The following is a 21809-nucleotide window of genomic DNA, read 5'->3' on the forward strand; positions in this document are numbered from 1 at the left end:
ACTATTGGTGGTAAAACAAAGTAAGTCTAGATCTAGCTTCTAGAAAGAAAACTGGCAGGTCAAACGTTTGTGTTGCGATACAAACTACATGTTTTTATCGCTGCTTAAAATGCTGAGGGCAAACAAATGGAGTCAGAAAGTCTTTAAGTCAAACAAATGGCATTGACTGGATTGACGCCCTCGACTTCGAGCCTATTCTTGTTGGCCAAATATTAAACAGATTTTCCAAAAGTCTAATTATGTTCCCCAGGTAAGGCAGTAGGAATGAAAGCCGCTGTACGCTCCTCTGCAGACTTACCATCCATCTTGTATTCACAATACCATCAATGTATTTGATGTATTAATCCGCCAAGATCCTTATTTGGATTCATCTTCTTTGATAAACATTAATCACTCTGCAGTTTATTGCACCGCACCCTGACAAATCCTTTTGTTGTTGTCCTTTTTAATCCTAAATGTCAGCAGGATTTAATCATCAGGAATGTTAACAGTGCTAAGTTTGAAGACTAACAGGAAGTGGGAGTCAGGAACAATACATAGGGGATGAGTCGGCGCGTTGTTTGTCATCTATTTACGTTGTTTACTGGAGAACAAGAGCTTCAGAGCTCGAGGCAACACGAGATGTGACTCGGGGTTTACAGTCATGGAAAACCTGGAAAAGTCATGGGATTTTAAAATGGTTATTTCCAGGCCTGGAAAAGTCCTTGAAAAAAATTAAATCCCAAAGGTTTAGTAAAAGTCATATAAATGTGTCATATTCATATGTTCATGTCGTTCATTTACGCTGAGTTTAAAATAAAAAATATGCTTTTAAAAGAAAGACTCAAAATATAAGCAGGCATACATACAGGCATCTATATAAATGTTTATTCTTTTAATCAAACTACTGTCTCATTCATTTGTGTCATTTAAGGTTTACTGTATGCTTTGTATTCTCATTGTTAGTTTAAATACTACATTTACTCACTTTTTCATGTTTATACAAAATATTTGATCATGGAAATTTGGTTTAAAGTCATGGAAACCCTTTGATGAAAATGTGTATGAACCCTGGTGACTGTCTGGAACTGGTCTTTCATCCTCGTCTCCCTCTCTCCTCTCCAGGGTGTCATCTCCTCACCAGGTGAAGCACTGTGAGCTGCTGGCCCGCCCTCCCCTCCCCCCACCTCCCCCTCTCTCCTCCCTCCCTCCTGCCCCAAAGACGTCACCCGCTACCCCGAAACCCCTGAATCCCACCTGGCCTCACCTGCCGAACCCCGTCCGACAGCTGCCACTGGCCCTCCCCGTACCCCATGGTGGCCCCAAGGCCCGCCCTCGCACTGCTGTTGGCTGTCCTGGCCTGCACGGGGCCCGTGCGCCCCTCGCCCCCCCTACTGCTGCGGCCCCGGGAGAGAGAGAGGGACTCGGGTGGGGTCAACATCGCTGTGGTCCACTCGGGCTCCTCCCTGCTTCCGGAGACGACGGCGGCGGTGGGAGGCGCGGGGGTCGGCGAGCCGGGGACGGGGCAGGGGCAGGGGCCCGGTCCGGGAAACGGTCCGGGAGGAGGAGGTGGAGGTGGAGCAGGAGGAGGAGGAGGAGGAGGAGGAGGAAGGGGAGTGACGGATACAGCCTCAATGGAAGGAGTAGCGGCGATGGCCTCGTTTTCCTCCTCCTTCTCATCGTCCCTGTCCCTGGCGGCACTCGTAGGGGAGACGGTGATGACGCCGTCGGGTCAGGCCAACGTCATCTACCTGGCCGTAAACGAGAGCAGCCCGGGCACCCTGCTGCTGCAGCTGTGTGAGCTGCTGGCGACCACACCCCTTCAGGTAAATATAGACCACGCCCCTCCAGGTGAACATAGACCACGCCTCTTCAGGTAAACACACCATACCACGCCCCTCCAGGTAAACACAACATACCGACCACACCCCTTTAGGTAAACACAACATACCGACCACACCCCTTCAGGTAAATATAGACCACGCCCCTTCAGGTAAACATAGACCACACCCCTTTAGGTAAACACAACATACCGACCACACCCCTCAAGGTAAACATAGACCACGCCCCTCCAGGTAAACATAGACCACGTCCCTTCAGGTAAACATAGACCACACCCCTTTAGGTAAACACAACATACCGACCACACCCCTCAAGGTAAATATAGACCACGCCCCTTCAGGTAAACATAGACCACACCCCTTTAGGTAAACACAACATACCGACCACGCCCCTCCAGGTAAACATAGACCACGTCCCTTCAGGTAAACATAGACCACACCCCTTCAGGTAAACACAACATACCGACCACACCCCTTCAGGTAAATATAGACCACACCCCTTTAGGTAAACACAACATACCGACCACACCCCTTCATGTAAATATAGACCACGCCCCTTCAGGTCCACATAGAACACACCGCTTTAGGTAAACACAACATACCGACCACACCCCTCAAGATAAACATAGACCACGCCCTTCCAGGTAAACATAGACCACGTCCCTTCAGGTAGACATAGACCACACCCCTTCAGGTAAACACAGCATACATCTTCCATGACTAGTTCTGTAGCTCAGTGGTCCCCAACCGGTCCTTTCGTACCGGTCCGCACAGAAAGAATAAATGGAAAAAAAATGTTTATTTATTATCACGGTTCTAAAAGATGTTATTTTTGGAAAAAACATGACCGAATACTTCCGTCTGTGTGCCTCTTGCCTCGGTTGCGTGATACGTTACCCCACAAATTAAACCCACAAGCGAGTAAAAATTTGTAAAAGTCAAAGTTCTTTAGAAAGGGGAAAAAGCCCAAATGAGGAGACAGAAGAAGAAGAAGAAGGAAGCTGCATCTAAAAGACAATATCACTAGTCCTACTTAAAATATGGGTTTACCGCCCACTCTGTGTAATATGTGACGGTAATTCAGAGTAATGGTGAGTTGTATTTTTTTATGTACTTTATATATGTCTTTTATGCCGCTTGTATCATTAAATCTGATGCATAAAAATATTGTCTCGCGCAAAAATGGTTGGGGACCGCTGACAAATACAGTTAGTCAGGCCATTACATTATTGTTGCTTTATTTTACTTGTTTGTTCATTCACCCCCTTCATGCAGTCCCGTTTATATTATTTGTGCAATGTGTTCATCTTTTCACTCACTCATTCATTTCATAGTATCACACTTGTGGATGGGAGTCTGCACCTCGACTCTGAGAGCTGCTCGTCATCGTACAGACGGAGGTAATGAAACTCATGAGTCACTCATTCATATGTCCATTCATTCTTCTATGAAAAAGATGTTTACATCTATTTATCTAACCCGTGTCTATCCGTCTTTGTTTTCATGTCAGAACAGTGGATAGGTGGTGTTTTGAATCATATTAACTCTTCCACTATCTCATCTCCCGGTCCTGTCTGTCACCTGTTTGCTGATCAAACGCGTCCCTGTGGGAATCGAGCAGTCGGTTCCGCTCAGGTTCAATTTGCTCCCCGGAATCGCAAACAAGAAAAGAAGCGTTTAAGTCATCAAAGCCGGGCCTCGAATCACTATTGCGCCTCGTATCATTACGGAAAGTAATGGCAATCTCCTGATCCTCATGCGTTCATCCAGAATTCATTACCGCTTTCTGGTAAAGGTAATCACCGCCAAACCCCGGGTACCGGAGGATTCATTCAAAAACGTGGCTTGTTTGCATGTAAAGCAACAGCCTTGTCAGCCGGAGCCGATGTGGGCTGTGAGCCACGAGCTTATCCTGGTGGTTTTGTGGCGTGGACGCAGCTTAAGTTGTCCAGGAAGAACACGCGCTCTCCTCCTGACAGGGACTCACTCTCGATTGCATCTCTGTGAACATTGATTGCCAATCAGAGCGGCACAGAATTCCCCTTTTTTAAAAGCCTCCAACAGTTTCATTACTTCAATAAACCCGTTGAAGAAATAATCTGTTTCTCCAGCAGTCCAGACACGTTTTCACAGGGTAAAGTCTTAATATAGAGGAGTATCAGCTGTTAAATACTGGGGAAAGCTTGTAAAGGTATACATTGTTCTCATATATTTTGCTCACTTTTTCACCCCTTTAATGTATTCTCAAAGCTTGCTGCTGCAGAATAAAATAAATGTCAGCTTTGATTAATACGAGTGCAATGAGGAAGCTTAAGAAATTATTCTCGATGAGGCTGATGTATGTTGTCTGATGTGCTTTTGTTCCTTTTTTCTGACTGCCAGGGTTTGGTGTTTGAAGAAGAGAGACCGCCGCCTCCGAACCGGGCCCCTCTGGCCCCCATGCTGGAGTTCGTCTCCGCCCAGACCGGGGTTCCCGTGGTCGCCGTAGGGGGAGGGGCCAGCCTGGGCCGAGAGCCACAGGTATGAACGGATAACTTCACGTTGAAACGCACACTGACCTATACTGGTTTTAAGATTAGAATTATTGCTTTGAATAAAGTCAAAGAAAGTCCGGATAACTAATATTTGTTTCTATATTTGCAAGAAAATGTAATTTACTGATTGGTGTCGGGATGTAATGAGAATTTAAACCAAAATGAACAGCATCCAAAGTTTTAAATCAATCTATATGCAGATGATGTCACGCTTTCCCAGTGACACCAGTAGTGTTTAATTTACACGTGATCTGTGTGATGTGTACCTCAAGATATAAAATGCTTTAATTAAAATCTCACACACTTTTAAACATATAATGCATGATATTTAAATTATTATTTAGTTAAAGATTTATTTAATTACTCGTTAACACTTTGGAGTCTAAGGGCATTTTCTCGATTTTTAAATATCTTCTTAAATTCACCTTTTAAAGGCGCTTGCCTCCAATTGTCCTAAGGCACTGTGCAAAGAAATAATGTATTTATTGTGAAAACATACCTGGATGAACTGTTTTGGTGCTTTACATTAGTTTACCAAAGTCTTAGGTTCACAAAAGTAGTGGAATAAATTAATAAAATAGTTAAAAAAATAGTTTAAAAAGCCACTTAATACCAAACTGGAAAGCTAATGACCTCGGCTGGTTGTTGAAAGTGTTTTTTGTCATGCCATTTGATGTATTGATCGCTGTCTATGTCACCAAATATATATATATATATATATATATATATATATATATATATATATATATATATATATAAATAAAAAGGTTACCTCAGCTTTAAAACAATAGTCAGATGTCCCTATAAACATGAACACTGTTTTTACTTGCTGTAATCGTTCCTTTTCTTCATATTAAAAATATATATATATATATATATATATATATATATATATATATATAATATACATACAAACTAAAGCCCTTTCAATGTAACTCATAGAGGAAAGAAATCGACACTTCTTGTTTTGTTCATAAAAACACTGACCAGGTTGTGAATTTAAAGCACATATAGATCAGTTATGTTAATTATGTTCTATCGGTAAATTATTGCCAATAAAATCTGTTGAAGTGGGTGGAAGCTGTGAGTTCTGCCGCTTTCTTTATGATTGGCAAGTATTCTTATTCTTATTCTATATATAGACTATATCCTCACTGGGACTACATTATTGACATAGCAAATACTTTTTTTAAATTATGATTAATATTTCATTTGAATTATGCTTAATAAAGCATAACATGTCCCTTCAACACATCAAATATGTATATAACGAAAGAACAAGATATAAACTAAACTTTAATATATTATGACCTCCTCTAATAGATGTGGCAAACGTGTGAGCGACCAGGTACCTATTCAAACACATTAATATTCACGTATGAATCCAAATATTATCTCTCCTTTTTAAACTCTGGTTTGGGCCCCACTGACTTTGACTGCTTGCCGTTTGGTGCAGGAAGCAACCAATGGGATTTGTTAGAGCTTTAGCCCTGAAAACACCTGCAGCTGTAAACGGGTTTAAAGAAAAAGCTGTAGCTGTGAAACCAAAGTCAACGAGCTGATTGGAGCTCCAGAGTCAGGTGATCACTCCTGTGCTTCATCGTCAATATACAGTGAAAGTAGAGCAACCTCAGGACCGGCACGGGGACCTTCAGGTGCAGCGGTTATCGGTTTAATTCTTTCCACCGCGTTAGGTTCTCATCATTAGGCTCTGACTTGACGTACGAATCCTTTTATTTCTCCTCAGAAATAAACAGTTCAGCTCTGGATGTGACAAACGCTTCAGGCCTGTGTGAGACAAATTGACGTGTAATCGCTAACAGACGGCGCTGTGGAGCCGAGTGAAGAACCCGTGGTTCCACTCAGACTGAAGACCCTCGGAGGATGTAGTTATTTTCTAAAATGCGAAACATTTTGTGTAAAACCTGCAGCTCCGGCCTCATCGCTGAGCACTAATGTAGGAGATGAAAATGTAATGTTTGTCTAGTTCTGCCAGTGCTGACGACTTGAAGAGCTCAACTGCTTCTAATTACTCAGCAGAAGACTTGTGAGTCATTTGAAATGTCCTTGTGTACTGCAGTACAGTTCAGTGCACGACTGAGACGAGTCGTATTAGCATTCAATGAATCGAGCAAAACCTCTGAAAAATTCACTTTTTTTAGAAAAAAATAGCACTTTATAATAACTACACACTATTTAGCATTATTAAAGACTTAATTCATCATTTATAAAGCATTATTCCAACATGAACACTCATTCGTAACTCAGTTATACATGTTTTATTCTTGATTTATAAGCTTGACGGTTATGCGTTTCATGATTTGGGTTTTCATACTTTATAATATATATATATTGCAAACTAATTATTAAGGGCTTATAGATGATGCACTAATGGTTTACATGTGCATTATAAACGTGTTTTAATACTACAATGCATGGTTAATTCAGGTAGTTACTAGTCGGTAGTTAAGTATTAGTTAAGTATTGTGTGACCTCATCTAAAGTGAGTTAATGTTGGACCAATGCTTCATAAATGATGAATTAAGTTTTTACTCATGCTTTACTAATGCTAAATAGTGTGTAGTTATTATAAAGTGCTATTTAAAAAACTTCTGTTTTCTTGCAGAATGCTATTTGTTAAGGATATAAAATACAAAAATACAAAAAAATACACAAAGTGCAGATAGGAGGTTTTCGCTGCTTTTCCTGGATCCTTTTGCAGATCGGAGGTTTTGCACTTTGGCCCCTTTTTCTTTTCTTTTTTCAGTTTAAAACAATCACAATCTAAGTTGGACTCGTTTCAAACCTTCGCTCGCTCGGCCGCCGGTGAGGACTAATGCACGTCTCCAGCTGGCTCATCCGGGTGCTGCCAGACATTAGCAATAAGTAGATCAAGCTAACAAAGCATGCTTAACGCGGCAGATGTGCTATTTAATAAATTGGCCAATTTAGTTTCAAGTGGATCTTTCTGACAGCGTGATGTGATTATTGTGTTTCCTACATAACCTGTGACATCCGATGTAACGCGCCGAGCTCGGTGCTGAACCGTCAGCTTCTGAGAATAATCATCTTCAGAAGCAGCTGCCATTAAGGCTCGAGGAGAGGTGGCTTTGAAGTACAGAACTACTTTTGCCTCTTGTTACACTCCACCACGTCTCTTTGATTACATTTATTCACCTCTGCGTGCTCCTGCCACCTCATGTTAGTACTAATGCCACATGTGTACCGGGCCTAATGCGTTGTTTACCTTTTGAATATCTTGCTTCACGAGTTTACCCTCAAACCTTCTGGTCCCATAAGGAGCAGGAGTAACACTCTGAGAAGAGAAGGTGATATATTATCGATCCACAATAGACAAACTAATATATTTACTGGTTTAGTTAACGTTCTGAATGCCAAGCATTTTTGCACCCGTCTATGGTAAAGACGTACAATTATGGCTAAAAGTTCTAATGCTATAAGAACATGCAAGTTGAAATTGATTGATCATATATATATATATATATATATATATATATATATATATATATATATATATATATATATATATATATATATATATATATAAATATATATATATATATATATATATATATATATATTCAAACACTGCAATCTTAATATCCATCATATTAAGTGTTCACAAGTGCTACTAGAAAAAGAAAATAACACATATAACACATGAAGCATAGACTTCTATACAACCAGAGGAGTCGCACCTGGTGGTCAGTAGAGAGAATGCTGCTTTAACACATGAAGTATAGACTTCTATACAACCAGAGGAGTCGCCCCCTAGTGGTCAGTAAAGAGAATGCAGCTTTAACACATGAAGTATATACTTCTATACAACCAGAGGAGTCGCCCCCTAGTGGTCAGTAAAGAGAATGCAGCTTTAACACATGAAGTATATACTTCTATACAACCAGAAAAGTCGCCCCCTGGTGGTCAGGAGAGATAATGCAGCTTTAACACATGAAGCATACACTTCTATATAAGGGGCTGCCCGAAAGTTGTTCCTTGAAGTCCACCCAACAGCTCATATAAAAAGAGAGCATGGATTCAACTCTTCTCCGTGTTTGAGTCAAATGCTGCTTAGCTGGAAAAGCCACGGTTCGGTGACCCTGTCTTTTGGGCTTCAACACAACAAATGTGCAGATTTCCCCCCCAGAGTAGCCCTTCATTTGAGGATGTTTGTAGAACTAAACTATAATCAGTAATTAATTGCCTTTGGGACGCAGAGTCATGCATGTCTTTCCCCCCACGCGATACACGCCAAGAAATCAATCAACCTTGTGTCAACAGTGTTTTGGAAAGCGTGACTTGGGACCCAACGTCGGTCCTTCATTGTTTCTGGTGAGAGCTCTCATGACAAGCGAGCCAGTATTTAGGCTCCAGCGAATTTCGTTTTTTCCACGTTTCAGACTAAACCCCTCGCCACTCGCTCCCGGCACCTTCCCCGCACTCTCCGCTCTGAGCGGCGTTCAACAGGAATCAAGCTGTCGCCGGTTTGATATTTGACCCAGTTCAGAGCGGCGTAACCCGGGGTGAGCCCCGCCGACGCCGGGGAGGCGGTGACGCTCCCCGAAGTTTCCCCCTTTGATCATCTCCATGTACACAAAGATGCACAAAGACCGGGTGATTAATTCAAACGCATGCTCGACTGCCTCTTGGTTTTATGTTCAGGGAGAGCAAAATAATGAGTTATTCCCAACATGGCGTAACACTTTGGACCGCGTCAAAAGAAGTGCACGTTTTTACGCCATCATAGGACGTCCTTTTAACCCGTACCGGATTCTTAATTTTGCTTTAGTTTCAAGAAAACCACAAACAGAGGAAAGAAAGACAAAATGAATTCCTGTCTGGAGCAGTGAGCGGCTCATCTGTCCGGATTAAATGTGACTGCAGCGAGAAGAAGGCGTTCCCGGTTTCTTTCATTGGCACTGAAAGCTTTATTCAGAAGTCAAGGACTTTTTTGGGGGGGGGATTGACAGGCTGTGTTATTCCTCCCGGTGTTTCAGTCAGTCAGTCAGCCACGAGGCAAAGAACGGATCGGAGCAGCAAGATGGATACGCTCTTACATAACGGGGAGACTTGCAGTGCGAGTCCCTGAATTATGTCCATGACGTTTAAGCACTGTGCTTTTGGCAGTGGATGCCGATGTCAGTGGGCTGAGTACTTTTCCATCTATATTAGAGGTAGACGGTGAGGTAGCAACCTGTTGCGTGATATTAGCTCCCACCGCCAATGGAGGTCAGCTGGTAGGAAACATGCTAGCAGATTAGCTCGGTATATCGGTCGAGCTAATCGCATTCTTTGGACTGAATGTGTTCATAACTGTGGCAAACACAGACAGACCATTTGAACCACCACGCCCGAAGAAACAAACAACCAATCAGAGCCGAGAGGAGTCATGAATACAGCTGTTGATCACTGCTGATCAAACTAGGCAGCGCTGATCAAATATGAATCAATATTCTAAGAGTCCTTTGCCTGATTCTCACCGTAAAATGTTTTAAGAAAGATATTTGAGTTGCTGTTTAGCTATGAATGGAAAACGTGTCCCCGGTCGGTGGGGGCGTGGCTCAGTTGTAAACATGGCGGCTCATTTTTAAAGCCGAACGTTCTCATGGGTTCATCTTTCAGGAGACCGGCTCCATCTACCTCCAGTTCACCTGCTCCACCGCCCTGCAGCTGGAGGTGATCTTCGAGGTGCTCGAGGAGTACGACTGGACCTCCTTCTCCGTGGTGACCACCCGCCACCACGGCTACGAGGACTTCCTGGCCATGGTGGAGGGCATGACGGACGGTTCCTTCATCGGCTGGGAGAAGAAGAGCGTGGTGATCCTCAACGTGACGGACGACCCCGGCGGGGCGCGAGCCAAGCGGATGCTCAAAGACAACGAGGCCCAGGTGAGTCCGTCTTCATTTATTGAGATTTATTGCTTTGTCAAAGGGTAACATCGTCACGATCTTGGGTTTTGGTTTTCTGTTTTATTTTGAAGTCCCTGCACTTCCTGTCCCTGTGATTGTCTGCCTTGTCCCTCATTGTTTTTTAGCCACGCCTCTGCCAGATTGTCTCCTTTGTAACCCATGTGTGTACATCGCCTTCAAGCTAGTTTCCTGTATCATCTTTTCCTTGTTTTGTAACTTTGCCTGAAGTAAAAGACTTTGCTGCTCCTGCGTTTTTGCCCTACTGGCCGTGACATAAATACAAAATAATATATCTTATGATAGATACACATGATAGATAGATAGATATGAATCCTGCAAGGGACATTGTTTTCGCTACAGCAGCACGTTTGTACATCCAGGTAAGCAATACAATATATAGAAATGAAAAATGCACAATATTAAAAAAATAGAATAAAAAAAAATGCACAATATATATACAAATACAATCAAATAATACTTCAAGTCCAACTGAAATGACAGCACACTTATTTTGTGTGTGTGTTAATCACTAGTATTCCATCAGCCAACGCAGAACATTCACAGTTAATGCAATTAAATAGACATATTTGATCATTGGAATATGAATAAAAAAGAGCATTCTGATGCTCAGAAAGGGAGAAACCAAAAATATATACAATATTAATTTCCCTCTTTCGAGTTTTCTTCTGTATGCTGGAGCAGAAAAAGAAAAAACACACAAGTGATTCAATTTCAACAGAACTCCAAAGAGTCAACACCAGGTTAATCAACGTTGTCCGATCAATATATTTGCAGCGCTCTCTCTCTCTCTCTCTCTCTCTCTCTCTCTCTCTCTGCACCTGCAGTTAAAAGACATTTCTACAGGCATTTTAAAAGAGAGGAAAGATTCAGAGGAAAGCTTTAAAATCTCACCATTTGATAATTGGCTTCCGGTAAAAGCCTTATTTATAGGAGAGGTTGACTGAGGACACACCATTCATTTACAATGACACCCTGGGACACACACACAATCTATCACACACACACACACACACACACACACACACACACACACACACACACACACACACACACACACACCTGGGAGCTTTGTAGACCGACTGCAGCGTTTAACTGTCGCAGCTGCTCTCCTGAACCACTGAGCATTCTTCCTCCTGTGTGATGAATCCATGTGTGTGTGTGTGTGTGTGTGTGTGTGTGTGTGTGTGTGTGTGTGTGTGTGTGCCCACCACAGACAGCACATACTGGCAAACACAGCGTCCGACTTTTTTTACCTTTCCGGCACACTCAAGCGTTTTCTGGAGAGCTTGTGACTCGTGAACGGTCAGGTTTCACAAAGTGACCAATCACAGGGCGGACGAAAAGGTCGGAGAAGATGAACGATGTCATCGTTTGCGGTGGAATAAATTGAAGATGTGTCCCCGTGCTAGCTTATAGCGCTGCTACGCAACCACTTCCACATCCGTCCTCAAACAGAAGTTCCTATAATGTCCTACAAACTGCCTGCAACGCGTGTCAATCACTGCTTGTCACGCACATGTGCCCTTTCAAAATAAACTTCCGCCTCTATAGGAAACCCAGTTAGGTTTTAGCCGACAAAACGTCTCCGTTAGCTTGAGGAAGAAGGTCGCGGTTTGGGTAAATATGTCAACGCTGTTACGGAAGTATACGCAAATTACGTGACAAAAACTTCTCGGTTCACGCGGGGAACGAACAGCCGTCTCCCGTCTCAAAGATGGCGGTCGACCGAGGTGACCTTCGCCGATGAGTTTCTGGGTGTTGCGGGATGTCCGCTCTACTTTCCACCCGTTTCTAATCTTTAAAGCATGAGCAGTGCCACCGCCTCCTCTCTCATATTTCTTTGTATCCTTTTTATTCGTGTTCATTCCTTGCCGTCATCGTTTTACCGTTGTGAGCATAGATGACCTTTTGTCATAATGAAGTCCATGAAAAAGGTAGAAAAAAAGGAGACGGAGAGTAAAGGGAGAATTCACAAACATGCAAAAAGGGACCAGAGAGAGTGTGATGCAACGTCGTGAACGGATGTGAAATGTTGGATACGGGCAGAGGGAATGAACTCTGTGCTGCTTCAGATGCGAACGCGTTCAGGTGTGTTCTTTCAGGAGAGTCTGGACAGGTGTCGCACACTTTAGGAGAAGGTTAATGCGTTTTTAAAGCCACGAGGGCTTTGTAGCATTTAGCTGAGCCGCTTCCAGGGTTCTGCTTTTGTACTTGCTCACTTATCACTTAATGGAACAGAGCCAGCGCTAACGACGTTAGCTCAACTGCATTTTGTGCTCATTAGCAAATTGTATGATGTCGTAAACTGGGATGGCAAATCCCTGTAAAGGGAACCTGCTCCTAGGTTGGATTTGTATTTGTGAGCATACTTAGCTCTTTGGATGCTGCAGTTAGCATTTAGCTAAAATGGCTCAATATCTGGAGACTTTAAGTCTTGTTAAAATCTGAATCCACGCAAAGGAAACGAGGACATTTCAAGCATGTTGCTTTTGAATGATGCTGAAGCTAAACTACACCATTATGAATGCTTTTCTTTGCATTAAAATTGATGTTTATAGCGAAATAAATTGGGAAATGAAGTACCAACTACCATAGACCACCATTCATTTTCATCAAATGATCCACGTCCGCTGTAAAGGTTGTTTTATGTCTTAAGCCCGCTGCAAGTGTCACATTTTACATCGATTGCTTTCAAAAAAGGTCCAGCATGCACTGCAAATGTCAGGGGTTTCTTCAAACTATCTTGAAGGAGAGTAATTATATTCACGTCACGTTTGTGCAAAGTTACCGGTGAACGGTGTCAAGCGAAGAAGAGGTAAACGCACGGACATTTATTCAGTGGCAAAAAACACTTGTCTTCATTTTTACTTCAAATGACCTTGACACACTGGTGCTAAAGGTCATGCAAAGACCAAGCTTTCTTTCTTTTGTTCATTGAGCCCCTGAGTTCCTGGGTCAGTATCATCCATTAACATTTGATATTTTTTTAACAATATAGGCGCATTGCTTATTGCATCTGTGTAGCAGGAGCGCTGTGCTGAGGAAGCAGCCTCAGTAAGTGAATGGATGCGTCTGGTTTTTGCTTATTTTTTCCGTCTCCCCGCTCGACTCTTTGGGTGATCTGGAGATCGATCCGGTCTGCCGCCGTCTGACGAGGTCCATTTAAATGCTTCTCAATCTGCTGTGGAGGAGCAAAGATCGATGCAACAGCAGAGCATCGTAGGCAGAAGTCTGTTATCCGATCGACACGCCCCTTTTTACTGGAACTCCGGCAGCCATTGGACACGCCAGCTGCTTTGAGACTGAACCGCACAGCAGTTTCAAACCTTTTCTTTTTTTTTTATGAAGCACTTATTTGTCTTCAGTCATTCCGGGCTGCTAAATTATGTCCACACATTAAGGTGTTCTAATTATAACGTGGAAAATAAATAATGAACATAAATAACAATAAAGTGAGACTCACTGTTGGGCTTGTACACGGTCTAAATAATCCGCACGTACTTGTCGAACCGTTTCATTTCCAGTCACCTTGATTATTATTATTAGGACAGCTCGTAAAATTATCAGTTCAAATACAAACCGAGACACCTGCCAAACTCGTTCTGATCTGAGCGCTCTTGCACAGGTACTAAATGGAGCTTGTGGTTAAATAAATACAAATGTTTCTTCAGCTATCAATCCAAGTGAACAAAAGATACAGAGCAGTGAAACTGATGACAGTTATCACCTGTCAATCACAAAGGTGGTAGCCCCGCCCCCTTATGGTCTGTTTGACTTTTTGACCTTAATTTACTAAATTAACACAAACTAGAGATTGAGATATAAACTCATGTTTACAATGTTTACTGAGGGAATAAATCAAGAGAGAAGTAGAGTCATTTATATAGACTTATATACAACCAGAGGAGTCACCCCCTGGTGGTCAGGAGAGAGAATGCAGCTTTAACACATGAAGCAAACACTTCTATAAAACCAGAGGAGTCGCCCCCTGGTTGTCAGGAGAGATAATGCAGCTTTAACACATGAAGCATAGTCTTCTATACAACCAGAGGAGTCACCCCCTGGTGGTCAGTAGAGAGAGAATGCAGCTTTAACACATGCAGCATAGTCTTCTATACAACCAGAGGAGTAGCCCCCTGGTGGTCAGGAGAGAGAATGCAGCTTTAACACATGCAGCATAGTCTTCTATACAACCAGATGAGTTGCCCCCTGGTGGTCAGGAGAGAGAATGCATCTTCATGGCACTTAAGCATTGGCTTCACTTGAGACCCGCGTCTCATGGGATGGGTTCCAAATGGAAAAATGAATCTACCCACATTCTAAGAAAAGTATAAGGTATTTGCTATAATATAAGGTAAACATGGAGATAATTATGACGGGTGAGATGTAGCCTGTGTCGTGTTAGCTCGCTGTTTTCGATGCCAAGATAAGTCGGACCACTTTGCATTCCAAATTTGGGTTGTATTGGTCCCCCGGGTTACAGGAGTGCCAATCTGCCACTATACAATGATACTGCCGGGTTTCTTGTGTTTGTGTTTTCCTGCCATTATTACACCTTGTCACTGTTCCATTTTGAAATGCTGCTCGTGGGGTTGCATGCCAATATCTGCATAATCCCCCCATGATGCCGAGGCCTTTGATGAGAAACCAAAGGGTACGTTCTCATAATGTAGCATTATAGTGCAGGTTTAGTACTGAATTTGTCAAGCCCTGCACTGCGAGTGTATGCTTAAATCCCCTCCTCACACACACACACACACACTTGATGTTGGAGCCATTGATTGAATTTGGTTCAGCCTCGTCTGTGCTGTGATATGAGTATAATTCAGACAGTGAGAACTGTTTCCCGCTGAGACTTTCCTCTTTAGTTCTCTCTCTCTCTCTTTCTCTCTCTCTCTCTCTTTCTCTCTCTCTCTCTCTCTCTCTCTCTCTCATCTCATTTACACCTGGAATTAAAACATGCCTCGAGTAGCCGCCCCCCCCCCCCAAAATAACTCCTCCGCAAAGCATAAATACCTCATGCATGCCTCGGCGGGCCTGACAACTTTCTGTCAAAGCCAATGCAAAATTATTAATCTGATGTGTATTTTATGCATAATCTTGGAGGCATTGGGGGAGGATGCAGTGCTGCATGGGCCATTTATTTTACTTCAAGCTCGCCGCCGGCCAATTAGGGTAACGCATTCATCAGCCGATGACTCGCACCTCTGCTGTGTGGCTGGTAAGCCAAGGAGCGCCGCGTTGTTTGTCATCTGCACTCATGTTTACAATGTTTACTGAGGGAATAAATCAAGAGAGAAGTAGAGTCATTCATATAGACTTCTATACAACCAGAGGAGTCACCTCCTGGTGGTCAGGAGAGAGAATGCAGCTTTAACATGAAGCATATACTTCTATACAACCAGAGGAGTCACCCCCTGGTGGACATTAGAGATAATGCAGCTTTAACACATGAAGCATAGACTTCTATACAACCAGAGGAGTCGCCTCCTGGTGGTCATGAGAGAGAATGCAGCTTTAACATGAAGCATAGACTTCTATACAACCAGAGGATCGCCCCCTGGTGGTCAGGAGATAGAATGCAGCTTTAACACATGAAGCATATACTTCTATACAACCAGAGGAGTCGTCCCCTGGTGGTCATGAGAGAGAATGCAGCTTTAACACATGAAGCATATACTTCTATACAACCAGAGGACTCGCCCCCTGGTGGACATTTGAGATAATGCAGCTTTAACACATGAAGCATATGCTTCTATACAACCAGAGGAGTCGCCCTCTCGTGGTCATGAGAGAGAATGCAGCTTTAACACATGAAGCATATACTTCTATACAACCAGAGGAGTCGCCCCCTGGTGGTCAGGAGAGAGAACGCAGCTTTAACACATGAAGCATATACTTCTATACAACCATGAGTCATCCCCTGCTGGACATTAGAGAGAATGCAGCTTTAACACATGAAGCATATACTTCTATACAACCAGAGGAGTCGCCCCCTGGTGGACATTAGAGATAATGCAGCTTTAACACATTAAGCATATACTTCTATACAACCAGAGGAGTCGACCCTGGTGGTCAGGAGAGAGAACGCAGCTTTAACACATGAAGCATATACTTCTATACAACCATGAGTCATCCCCTGCTGGACATTAGAGAGAATGCAGCTTTAACACATGAAGCATATACTTCTATACAACCAGAGGAGTCGCCCCCTGGTGGACATTAGAGATAATGCAGCTTTAACACATTAAGCATATACTTCTATACAACCAGAGGAGTCGCCCCCTGGTGATCAGTGGAGAGAATGCAGCTTTAAGGCACTAAAGCATTGGCTTCACTTTTCTGACCTGCATCTCATGTGATTAGTTCCAAATTATGAATCTGTGTCTTTCATGCATATGATCTTGAAGGCATTGGGGGAAGACGCAGCGCTGCATGGGCCAATTAGCACAACGCGTGCATCAGCCGATGACTCGCGTCTCACTGGTGTGACTGGGAAGCGAGGTAGCAGCTGTATGGTGTTTCCTCTCGCATGTCTCGATTCTCACAGCAGAGTGTGACATGTCGAGCGCTACAGCAACAGGGAATACAGGTGTAATGTTATAATCTTTCACTTTTTTCAGTCAGACTTTGATAATAAAAGTGTCAGGAGTGGCGTGGCTCAGATGGCGTCATGACAACTACACCAAAGGAGAACCCATCACAGATCAGACTGTTCTTCAATCAAAATCAATTCAGACTCTTTCTCGTGACTCTTCCCTGAGAGATAACATTCAGATCAGTCATTGTAGGAGAAACATATCAATACTGTTAAATACCTAGCTACACTATTTAACCCACAGAAAGGATGTAACCCCGTTAGCTTGAAGCGGAGTCGTCCAGGTTCTATCCGTCAACTATAATGAATACTTGGACTATTTATCGATTTATAAATTGGCCTTTTTGTTTACCTTAGAATTGACGTAAATAAAACCATTCAACACGACAAATGTGTTCTTGAAATAACGACATAATTAACTTGTTGTTTCGTCAAAAATATAAAATATAATGAACAACCCATTTCTTGGCTTTGTTTTCTGGATGAAAAAGATACATTCTCCCTCGACCGGCTTTGGCAAAAGAGTTTGATTGACAGATGTTTCATCCAATCACCTGACAAGTATTTTTTAAGTGCCTTCCATTTAAAAAAACTGTTTCTAATAACAGCTCTATATATATATATTTTAAGTGTTCCATTGTCTCCCTTTTGAAGAAATAGTGGCACAACATCAAATCAGTTCTCTATTGAAAAAGGAGTTTTGTGCAAAATATTCACTAATTCCGAGAAGAGACTTTTCATTCCAGCCACGAGGCGTCTGAATGAAACGAGATGTCCCGGCGTTTTCGAAAAATGAGACGCCTAACGAAGTGATTGATGGCGCGGAATCGTAACAAATTACGCCTCCTTCTGAAGGATGGCGGATGATGGAGAACTCGGCTCCCTTTTTGGGGAGGAGCACTCCATCCTCTTCAGCCGCAGAAAAAAAAAATGCATATGTAAAGAAATCTAAATGTAGCTGACAGCTCGGTGGACGTGATGGACGGGGATCGGGGCGCCGGCTCTATCTGGACTAATTTCAGTTTTAGAGCCTCTCCAATGGTCTTACAAAATCTGTGGAGCAAATTTTCCCTCTAGTGCTTCCTCTGAGTAATCATCTGAAGTACCCTCAGCACCAAACACACACACACACACACACACACACACACACACAAGCTACAGCCTTTTTTCTTCCTCTAACCCTCTTGTATAGTTTCATGTTTTTTTTTTACTCTTGTTTTGTCTTTTTAATCTCGCTGCCCCCCTCCTTTAATAATATATGAGAGGGAGATGCGCGCCGTTTATCAAGTGCAGCGCCCCGTGTTGAGGAAAAACATGTATAATAAACAGGAGAGGCAATAATGTATAAGTGCACCTAGTGCACTGATGTATAAATGAGTGCAATCCATAATTCTTAAGGAAACATGAAAGGGCATTATGGGACCAGGCATGAAAGAACCAGCGAAGATGAAAAATGTTCTCCACATCAGTCCGTTTCTTCTTCTCCTCTTTCTTTTTCTGCGCGTTGCTTCTCGCTGTTTTATTTCCTTTGTTTCTCATTCCTTCTGTTTCCTCACCGTCCTCCTTATCTCGGTCTCGTGTTTTTTATTTTTTTTATTTTCATAACCATCCCTTTGTATCTTTGTATCTTGTCTCTCCCTCTGCCCTCCTTTCATATGTTTCCTTCACTCCTTACTCACTCTCTCCTTTTCAAATTACATCTTTCTCTCGTACCTCTCAATCATTTGCTGATTAACTTCCTTCCTTTCTCTTTCATTGTATTGCATTCCTCCCTTCCTCTTTCCTTCCTTCCTTTCTCTTTCATTGTATTGCATTCCTCCCTTCCTCTTTCCTTCCTCCCTTCCTCTTTCCTTCCTTCCTTCCTCTTTCCTTCCTCCCTTCCTCTTTCCTTCCTTCCTTCCTCTTTCATTGTATTGCATTCCTCCCTTCCTCTTTCCTTCCTCCCTTCCTCTTTCCTTCCTTCCTTCCTCTTTCATTGTATGGCATTCCTCCCTTCCTCTTTCCTTCCTTCCTTCCTCTTTCATTGTATTGCATTCCTCCCTTCCTCTTTCCTTCCTTCCTTCCTCTTTCATTGTATTGCATTCCTCCCTTCCTCTTTCCTTCCTCCCTTCCTCTTTCCTTCCTTCCTTCCTCTTTCATTGTATTGCATTCCTCCCTTTCTCTTTCCTTCCTCCCTTCCTCTTTCCTTCCTTCCTTCCTCTTTCATTGTATTGCATTCCTCCCTTCCTCTTTCCTTCCTCCCTTCCTCTTTCCTTCCTTCCTTTCTCTTTCATTGTATTGCATTCCTCCCTTCCTCTTTCCTTCCTCCCTTCCTCTTTCCTTCCTTCCTTCCTCTTTCATTGTATTGCATTCCTCCCTTCCTCTTTCCTTCCTCCCTTCCTCTTTCCTTCCTTCCTTCCTCTTTCATTGTATTGCATTCCTCCCTTCCTCTTTCCTTCCTTCCTTCCTCTTTCATTGTATTACATTCCTCCCTTCCTCTTTCCTTCCTTCCTTCCTCTTTCATTGTATTGCATTCCTCCCTTCCTCTTTCCTTCCTTCCTTCCTCTTTCATTGTATTGCATTCCTCCCTTCCTCTTTCCTTCCTTCCATTTCATTGATTCATATTTTACCCCCTTCTTAAACCTACTCCTCATTATATTCTCGATATAATAATTTGCCCTTCTTTTATCTTGTACTCCCGTATGTCCGTTTCCATCCTCCTTCCTACTCCCCTCCATCATTTCTTCATTTTCCACTAATTGCTTCCCTCCCTCTCTTCCTCCTCCTCCTCTTCCTCAGGTCCGGCTGCTGTACTGCTCCCTGGAGGAGGCGGCGCTGGTTTTCCGGGCGGCCCTGGCGGCGGGTCAGGCGGGTCCTAGTCACATGTGGTTCGCCGTGGGACCGGCGCTGTCCGGTCTGGGCCTGGAGGGGCTGCCCAAGGCCTTGTTCGCTATCCGGCCGCAGGGCTGGAGGGACGAGCCTCGCAGGTACGAGCAGAGGGTTCAACGTTATTTAAAAACCTGTTGAGATATTATGTGGTGGGTCGTTTTTCACTTTGCAATGATGCAAAACAGGGTTTAACCCTTTAAAAACACCCCCTGCGCCTATTATCAGACAAAACCCAACAACATATTATATCTGGAACCACAATGTTGTTTAACTTCATTTAAATTGCTACAATACCGCAACCCTTGAGAGACGAGACATCTGCTGTGAAACATCATGAAAGTAACCGTTAACTTTAAGTACTTATGTAAACTCCATTTTTGACTCAGTTTTTTTATGCCGTTTTTTGACTGAAACTCCTCTGAACACCCACATGCTGTGTTCTATTATGCTTTTTGTTGCAGATTCCAATTCTTTAGGTCCTAATCTTTCCAAAAAGGTGTCTTATTAGTATGTGGGCTGTTGTTAGGGCGCCATAATACAGTTTGAAAAACCCGGTGACCGCTCAAGGAGGCATTTTTGGGAAATCTTGCTCATATCGTGCTGGATGTTCATAGTTATGATCAAAATATCTTTTAAAAGTGATTTTTTTTGCAGATATATATTTTTTCCCATGACTTTGCTGAACAAATACATACAATAAACACAAGTATTGGAATTCATTTGGAGTTCCTACGAGGAAAAATTACAAAATGTCTAGAGCCAAAAGTCCAGGGTTTTTAACACATAATATCACATTTTCCAACCCAAAAAGGATATTAATCTTCTGTATTTGGAATAAAAACTGTAAACTCAAGGTTCACTTCCTCAAGGTTCATCCCTGAAGCTTCAAGCCGGACTGGAATACTTAAGTTAGCCAACCTTGACTCTACAATTTTCATAACAGATGTGTTTCCAAGGTCAAGAATATAAAGTGCATGTTCAATATCTATTTTCCTGTAGTTTGTAAACATCCATAAGCCTCTAGAAAGCCTTGGTAGGACATCCAGAATCCTGAGAGCTGTGAACTGAACGAGGGCGATTGGACAAGAAATTCAACTTTTCACCCGTAGACTCAAAAGTGACATTGCCTTTCTTTAAAAGTGATGTGAGATCTCTCCTTCACTACCTGGTCCATACAACCTGCAGTCATCAGCCATACAGCAGAGCAAGAACACACAATAAAGAACTGGTTTCTAAAATTACTAACATGTCCGTTCTGTCCTCCGGCTGCAGGGAGCTAATGAGTTAGCATAGCATGCTAAATCCAGTAGATATCATCGCAACTACAACCTCTTCACATGATTTTCAGACATTTTTCTAAATGTTTTCTGGCCAGATATTCCATATTGTACATTATGTCCTTTTCACTTTTTTTTTTTAATAACACCAACCATTCTCATAACATTCATATCCATGTTCAGTGGTGTTAAACCATTTCCCATGCAGTGTTTGTCTCTATAAACAACATCTCTACCTCAGGGAACCATCAAATAAAACGTGAAATGTCAAATAATAACTAGAATCCTTTGGTCTGAAGATCATAAATGATGCTCGACAGTGTTCACCGTTGTGTGCGTGTGCAATATGTTCTCCGACGTCGTCGTTCCTGTTTTTCCTCTCCGCTGAGTTGAGGATTCATTCGTATTATTAAGTGAGTTCTGCCTCAGAGCCGCTGAACACCGAACCTTATGATCTTAAAAATACACGAGGATCAGTGTGAGCACACACACTCTTTGTGAAAACACACACACTTTGTGCGCCTCCTGGCTGCTCCTGCAGCGGCACACGGATCCGGTGCTCCGTCGCCTTTAACGACCACCTGCTCTCCCCGTGATGTATTCTGCGCTGCGGGGATGACCCGGTTCCACCGCGGGGGTCATTACGCTTTCATCTAATCTGAGCTAAATGGACTGGCCGAGGGAATCTAGGGGAAAGGTGGAATCCCTTATTGATTTGAACTATTAAATCCACCTGAGTCGTGACAGGAAGCGTGGGGAG

General features: G+C 42.9%; 1 protein-coding gene across 1 annotated transcript in view; it reads left to right on the forward strand.

The window, feature by feature from the left end:
* Positions 1-1292: 1292 nt before the first annotated feature.
* Positions 1293-21809, forward strand: part of grin2da (glutamate receptor, ionotropic, N-methyl D-aspartate 2D, a) — a gene marked incomplete at both ends in the record, with an annotated part of 115480 nt that continues 94963 nt past the window's right edge. Inside the window, 5 exons of the mRNA XM_079231932.1 lie at positions 1293-1554; positions 1687-1805; positions 4203-4340; positions 9998-10264; positions 19683-19870. Coding sequence (XP_079088058.1) covers positions 1293-1554; positions 1687-1805; positions 4203-4340; positions 9998-10264; positions 19683-19870 — 974 coding nt within the window. The remainder of the gene's footprint in view (positions 1555-1686; positions 1806-4202; positions 4341-9997; positions 10265-19682; positions 19871-21809) is intronic.

This window comes from Taurulus bubalis (genome assembly GCF_910589615.1).
Source record: "Taurulus bubalis genome assembly, chromosome: 16".
Taxonomy (NCBI): Eukaryota; Metazoa; Chordata; class Actinopteri; order Perciformes; family Cottidae; genus Taurulus; species Taurulus bubalis.